This window comes from Neodiprion pinetum, chromosome 5 (genome assembly GCF_021155775.2).
Source record: "Neodiprion pinetum isolate iyNeoPine1 chromosome 5, iyNeoPine1.2, whole genome shotgun sequence".
Taxonomy (NCBI): domain Eukaryota; kingdom Metazoa; phylum Arthropoda; class Insecta; order Hymenoptera; family Diprionidae; genus Neodiprion; species Neodiprion pinetum.
The window spans coordinates 21554444-21561990 of NC_060236.1; the positions used below are offsets into that span (position 1 = coordinate 21554444).

General features: G+C 40.5%; 1 protein-coding gene across 1 annotated transcript; it reads right to left on the reverse strand.

The window, feature by feature from the left end:
* On the reverse strand, window positions 1-5612 carry LOC124218816 (venom dipeptidyl peptidase 4). Its single transcript, XM_046625657.2, has 12 exons — window positions 5135-5612; window positions 4386-4655; window positions 3380-3454; window positions 3106-3158; window positions 2749-2945; window positions 2375-2544; window positions 2002-2102; window positions 1437-1903; window positions 1081-1372; window positions 800-994; window positions 528-688; window positions 1-450 (listed from the first exon to the last, which is right to left on the reverse strand). The coding sequence occupies exons 1-12, from the start codon at window positions 5147-5149 to the stop codon at window positions 128-130; spliced, it is 2319 nt and encodes a 772-aa protein (XP_046481613.1). The 5' UTR covers window positions 5150-5612; the 3' UTR covers window positions 1-127.
* Between the last annotated feature and the right edge of the window lie 1935 nt (window positions 5613-7547).

Genomic DNA, 7547 nt, shown 5'->3' on the forward strand with positions numbered 1-7547 from the left:
TATGTATATCGCATGGTGTAAAACCAATTTATTCTCAGGTATTCAGCAAAAATAATAACAAAAGATATTTTACACATCAATATATGACGCATTCTGTGCATCTCAACTTATATTTTCATATAATACATCACGTCGAGTAAATATCCTCGAGGCCGAAACAATCTCCCCAAAATTTATCCATGGTATGATAAAGATGAGGATAAACGCTGGTTAAACCGTGGGCTTCGTCGGTGTAGGAGACTTGCTCAAATTGAATATCTGCAGCCGCCAAAACATGGGAAAGAGCCAAAGCCTGCTGATAGTGGACGTTATCATCGGCCGTCCCGTGGATCAGCATGTACTTCTTTCCTCGAATACCTTCAACCAGTCTCGTTGCGTCGCTGGCGTTGTAACCAGCAAGATTATCGTCCTCCGTTGGCAGTCCCATGTATCTCTCAGTGTATATCGAGTCTGAATCATTGAGAAATGGATGAAATGAATTAGGAAAGAAGGAGAGTGATTTTGCTCGTATTGCGAAGGACCGGTACCGTAATAGATCCATGATGACACTGGCGCCACGGCGATGGCACATTTGAAGACGGAGTCAGTATCGGTAGAGAGAGCCATGGTCGAAGTGAAACCGCCGTAGCTCCAGCCCCATATTGCAGTTCGATTCGCGTCAATCCATCCGTAAGTTTCCTGGAGTGCTCTAATATGATGGACAAACATTTTTAAGGTTTGGTACAGATTAAATGGATATTCGAGTCATCGGTGAAAATAGCACCAACGATAGACAGGAAAGCGTGATATTTTATTTTACTTCGTAACGGCTATCTGGTCCTGAATTTCGACGGTTCCAAGATTCCTGTAGATCTCGTAAAGCATGTTGCTACCCTTGTAGGCACTTCCTCGACCATCGATCTCAGCGTGAATCACACTCCGGTTTGTCGCCATGTAGTTCCAAAAACCGTAAGAGCCGGACTCCGTTATTCTCGCACTGTTTGGACCTGCGTAGCTGTAATCAGGCGCGGATGAGATAAGACGAAAATCGTCTTTCCAGCATCACAAAAAGAAAAAGCAGTAATGCGAAAAAAGACTCACGTGTAGACAAGCATCGGATACTTTGTATCAGTATCGCTTTCATCGAGCTGGGGGGGAAGTCGAAGCCTGACCTTTGCATTGTAGCCATTTACGGTGACGTAGAAATCCTTGATGACCGGTTTGAGAACGAGGCTGATCTTTGCCCTCAGAGTCTCGTTTTCTTGCCAGGACAGCACTTGCTCATGACTCGAGTTGTATACTCTGACTGTGACTGGGTCCGGACCTGAGCACGTCACGACGTAGTGGGAGAAATCGCTCGAAAAGCTGGCCGCAGCGTAGAGACAGTTATTACCTGGAGGAATCAAACGGTGAATGAAAATATCCCATTTTTGATCTCGTTTCCTGTTTTCTCTCACCTTCCGGGGTCTCTATGGCGCAGGAAATACAGGTTGGTGAATCTGAGCCATCTAGAGGAACGACGTACAAGTTCCTCTGGCTTGGGGCGCCATCACCAGTTGCCAGAAAATAGACCCTCTCATTCAGGCTGTCGACCCCGATTAGAGAAGTCACGGCTTGGCTTCCGGGGCTGAGGTCAGTCTCGTTCGAGAGAACGCCATTGCTCAAAGTAAATCTGGTCAAATGTGAGAAGGACCCGGCAGACGTTCCCGAGTCCTGGTTCGTCAGAAGGAGGACCGAACCCTCGTGATAAATCGGCGTCGGCACCTCGACCCAACCTTCGGATTCCTCGATTGTGAGTAGGTTCGATCCTTCGCCAGTTGAGGCGTTGTAAAGAACGAGCTGTGCCACGTTCTGGACTCGGTTTGTCCATGTTCCGACAACCAAGTCCTCCGTTAGCCAAGCCACTGTGAAGATGATGTGGTCCCTAGTAAGTGAAAGAGCAAATTTTTAACCATATAAAGATTCGACCGGTTATTAAGTGATTGTCAGAAATGGTCGTTGATCGCTCTTTTGCTTACTCACTCTCCCACAACATCTTCGGGCGCTGATAAGTCGATCCACGATGCTGAACTGTTGCTCAAGTCAATCAGATTCAAAGTGACTGTAGGGTTAGTCGTCCCAGCCTAAACAAACATAAGATAACATGTTTCGAAGTCATTTTTGAAATTTCCATAACAAGCTGGGAATGGCTCTCGTGTTCTGAATTTATTCCGCGTCTTCTAGCAGCTCAGATAATTCAAAAGCAATCCTGTTCATGGCTCGTACTCTCTATCACATCATCGAATTGTATATATACCGAAAAATGGTTCTGAAAGACGTGCTTCGGATGAAGAAACTATGATCTCTAAAAATGTCCCTAGGAATTCATTGCCACTAGTCAGACATCAATAGTCACCTTTGGATACTTCAGCGTGACTTTCTCAGGATACTGATATTCGAGGTCTCCAGGTTCACCGTAATAGAAGTACTCCGCTTCTAGGACATCCGTGTCGTTGAAGGATGCGATCACCAGCCGCTGACCATCCGGAGAAAACCAGAGGGCACTTCCGGCGCTTAGTACTTCCTCTGAAAGGTACGATTCGATTAGAAACTTAATTTTCAGCACCGATTTTCATGAAGATATTTCGCATCTGTGTGTATTTGATGAATCGAAATGAATAAAGCCATCAACAAAAATTTTTGAAAGATCTCAAGTTCTATTGATTTTGCTTTTTTCCCTTATTGTTTCGTTTGTTTCCACTCTTGTCTTCATCCATCCGTTTCACAAACCTTCGTAAACCCAATCGGGAACCCCGTTGTAAATAACATCTTCAATTCCATTGAACGTGAGCTGTCTCTCGGTAACATTGCCGTCAGAAATTTCTCTGTAGTAAACGTTGTTCTCCAGAACAAAGGCCAGTGAGTTGCCAACCGGTGACCACTTGGCAAGGGGTAGAGTTTCCCCGTCCGCTACCTCGACGTAATTTCTAAACGAAAAAAAATACAAACTTTTAACAGCGAGCATTAAGAATTTAGCAAAAAAAAAAAAAATTATTCTGTGTAACGGATAAAATTTGCCGAGGAAAAACGCCAGATTTTTTGTAACTTCAAAAAATAACTGCTATAATTAACTTCCTGTATACTTACTCGGTGGCAATTTCGTAAACGACGTATTTCCGAAACACCGAATGTCTGAATCCCTGCAGATAGTGGAAGAAACGAGAGAAGAATGAGAAAATACCGTTCGATACTAAAATACTTGTTCTTTTATTTCGTTTCTTTGTTCTCACTGAATATTTTTCAGAAACTTTTATCACATGAGCTTCTCAAAAAGTTTTTAGTGATAAACAGATGTGAAAACAAACAACGAACTTAGAAATGGGTTGAATAGTGGAAGTGAAAAATGACACGTTTTACTTACCGAGACGGCCGAGTGACCGATAAGAACGTAGGCGCCGTCGGCAGACAAGGAATAAGTTGTAGCGTTCCAATCAGTCTGAGCCAGAGAATTTGGAAAAAAATGTTAATAATCAACAGTTCTTCCTGTAGTGCAGGTAAAAGTTGAAAACTAAAGTGTCGAATGATCTGCCGAAAACATTTATTTCATCGGTGCGGATGTGAGATAAAATTATCCTAATAATAATAATGACAATGATAATTTTCTATGTAGAAAATAATAAGTATTAAATAATCGAATCTGTGGAGGAGAAAAAAAAACGGAGTTCTTAATCATCGTTAGACTGTCATGATTATCAAATTTGTTTGACACGGTATGTCAAGTATGCGATATCAGAGACAATAAATTCACATCGCGCATTTTTATCAATATATCGTTGTAGGTATATGGTTGTATACGACTGTTAATCCTCGAGGCGTTGGTTCGTCGCTTCAAGTGAAATATTGTGTCGTGTACATTATTGATATACAGTTGTACAGGTATTAATAAAATCGTCGGCGCAAAACACCACTTCTTACAATACTAGTTTTCATTTCAAAATCTCTATATGTTTTTGCTTTACACGTTAAATAAAAATAAGTAAAATAAAGCAAATAAAAGGAAATTCGAAATTCACTATTTCTGAATTAGCAATACAGAAATATAAAACAGTAAAGAAGAGCAGAAAAAAATCTGGTAGAAGAAGTGAAATATACTGTAAACAAATTGAATTTGTATATGGATACAATCAACTGATTTTTAAATAGTCATCATTAAAACAAATCAAGTATCTGATTAGATTTTTTTCCCTTTTCAAACCAAATGTAGAGCAAACCTTCAAAATCGGTTCATTGGTACGAAATTTTTTTTCTATTTAAACGTTTGGAGCGAGTTTAAATACAATTTTTCAGTGGATCTGATAAATCATTTTTCTCCGTGTTTGTTTTAAATTTGTTGAAAATTGACTGGGCTCCTTCTTTTTATTTCTCACCAGTACAGTAGCATTGAGAAAAGTGGACGTTGTAAAATCCTCGACGTTGTACGTGAGAACGTTGAGGGAGCCGCTCTCTCGGAACATAATCTCGTTTGCTGAAATCCAACTGCCGTTGAACGATGTTCCCGAGTAATATCCCGAGTAGATGTCTTCCAACGTAACAGGGACCAGGTCGTCATCCTCACGGATCTGTACCTTCACGGGTTCATCGGATGGACGTCCGGCTCCGAGGCCGGCCAAACCGGTCAGAAAAATTCCCAATAGGCACTGCCAAAAGCAATGAGAATAATCAACAACGAAAAAAATACGCATTTGAATCCAAATTGACTCGAGTTCAATGTAAAGAAAGAAGAAGTAGAAACATCCGTTACGTAAACGCTGATAAACAAATACTATTCATTTGTTCGAGATTAACGGTAAATTGTTTTTGGATGAATAGCTGCAATACTGCTCTGGGCTGCAGAAAAACAGAAGAAATACAAGATTAATTATTCCTAATTAAGGGAAACTATTATTAATAATATTTGTTTTCACATTGCATAATATAAATTGGTGTTGTTCAATTACTACCATTGTTATTTACTTCAAGCTACTTTAACATAGGAGAAAAATAAGTCTGGGTAAGACTTAAACAGGAAATTCATTTTTGTTTCAATGATGTGTGAAAATTTTCGTGTCGCAATAAATGCAGCTATCAAATTCTATGATAATTTTCAACTTGACACGGTGACGATGAAGATACTTGCCGTTCTCAGCGTCATCCTAGGTGAAAATGAAGCTGCAGTTACGTAGAGGTGACGTTGAGGATGAGAGAATCAAAAAATGAAAAAGAAAAGTTGATCGATCGACTCTCTGAGATCCGGTTGAACTTTTGGCGAGTTGTTATAACGTAGAGATGCGTCACTGTAACATACACACCGAGTAAAAGAGTAAACTAAAGTCTTTTATCCTTCTTTCTCCTGTTCTTCTTCCTTTTGTTTTGTCGTTCAGCACCGCGCGTTGAGAAAATTGATAATTTCCACGACGTCCGCAATTCCGCAGGCCGTCGGGACGGTCGCACTACCAGCTGTAATAAACCAGATATTTTCGCGATGTCGACACTCTGCTATTTTATAGCGATGCTCGCGACAAGACTGATATCTATTCTATCACTTCACACTCCGGTGGTGGATATTGTCAAACTGACTTCACCAAACGTGCGGAACTGGTTTGTGCTATTGGTCAGCTAGCACTTGAGATATGCTCAAGTCTCTGCGATGAGTATGACGAGTCCAAAACCAGTACCTTTGGACATTCCTTATTTCTTTGACAAAGATTTCGAGAGCCGGTCAGTCGAACCCATGTCTCGATATTATTATGATGAGATAAGAAGATATTGCTTACACGTATTTGAAAACTTCCCATCATTCTGTACGCTCGTGTAATTGATTCCACATATGTAGCTCTCTTAGTCAACGGGGTCATTGGTCTTCCCGCGATATCTTGGTAATTTTGAAAATAATGAATGTTTTTTTTTGAATTTCAATATGTCGGATAATTTGATCGATCGTTTGAAATATCCGGACTAATTTAAAAACAAAATGTCCATAAGAGCGTTTGAAGAGGTGGTTCTGTTCAAAGATAACTAGCTCCATGGAAACTTTCGGCTCTGGAATTTCTTATGCTTTTATGTAAACGTATTTCCGAAAAAGGGAAGCGGTGCAATTTCCTGACGATTCAATCTGTAAATTGCATGGTTCACGCTGCTAAATTGGTGTAATCCCTAGCCAAATTCCTATTATAATCCAGGGGAGGAAAAGTGGGAGTTAGAGAAGGAGGAGCAACAGGAGTAAGAGAATGCATGTCGTGTAGAATCGATTTTACACCTGTACCAGAATGAATTGGACAACCGGCTCAATTAGTTGTTCGCTCAACTATGCGACCGCCGTGTCGCGCTCTCGGGTGTTTGGTTATACATACATGCATGTGTTATCTGCTAAGTGCACGCAGGTATGCCACTGTAGAAATTGGGAGCTCGATCCAAACAATATGAAAGCCAAAAGTCATTCGGTGTACCGGAAATTGACTATCTCAACAGGACTTCGAGAACCACGACGTTTCTCAGGCAATCAGGTACATTTATGCCAAGTAGAATGATTTTGAGTCGTATAATTATGTGTCGAATGATATTATGTGGCATAATTTGGTGTAGAATAATTTTCAGTGGGGCAGTTTTGTCCGGAATAATTGTTTTACACAGAATTGTACTCCACAAATTGATATCACCCGAAAATTATTCGCCACAAAATTACTCTACACATAATTGTACCACACAAAATTATGCCACACAAAATCAAACCGCTTAAAATTATATTCGACAAAATTATACACACAAATTATATCTCACAAAATTGTACCTTACAAAATTTTTTCAAACAAAATTATATGACGTATAATTATAAACTGAGTCGAGAAAATCTACGCTTGGGTTTCAACGGTTTCTCTACTCTAATTATTGAACGCGGATATATTCAAACGACGGAAGTGTTTGAATAACACTATCTTGCAACGACAAGTGTGACCAGAGCCTAAGAGTCACATGTGTAAATCACATATAGGCAAATTCCACGCAAGTCCCAAATGCGATCCACACATATTACAATTCAATCTGATTTGTATGTATACCAATGATCCATACATACGTTCAATTCACGTACGGTCCAAACATTATTGACGAATTTGATTATTATCATTAATTTTCATGAATTCGGCAGTTATGAACTTGGGCTCACCATCTGGCGAACTGAGTAACTCAGAAGGTAACTCAACCCGAATCAGGCTCAGTTTGATAACCATCCGACGTTCTGCAGTACCTTCCTAACTATGCCGTCAGAATTACCCAGAGGGCACTAGCGAGCGACAAATTTAGGTCTCTATGCACGGCAGAATTGATTATTCGCATTGGCGTAAAGCACTGAAATATCATAAAACTGGAACGCCAACTGTCGCGGTGGGGCGCGCGCAGAAAGAGATAGCTTGGCGGGGTATATCTGTCTCCTTCGCACTGCGTACAGTCAGTTAATAATATTATACTCGCCATTTACGCGCTTCAGCCTGATACGCTGCAACCTGTCATGCCGCTCAAAATATTTTCACCCGATTGTACAGAAAGGGACAAAG

What these genes read in the sequence shown, in the direction of transcription:
- LOC124218816 (XM_046625657.2), bottom strand. An exon ending in TTCTCAATGCTACTGTACTG is followed by an intron (nt 3,455 to 4,385) that starts GTGAGAAATAAA and finishes TCTCTGGCTCAG; the next exon opens with ACTGATTGGAACGCTACAAC. An exon ending in TCCCGATTGGGTTTACGAAG is followed by an intron (nt 2,545 to 2,748) that starts GTTTGTGAAACG and finishes CGTACCTTTCAG; the next exon opens with AGGAAGTACTAAGCGCCGGA.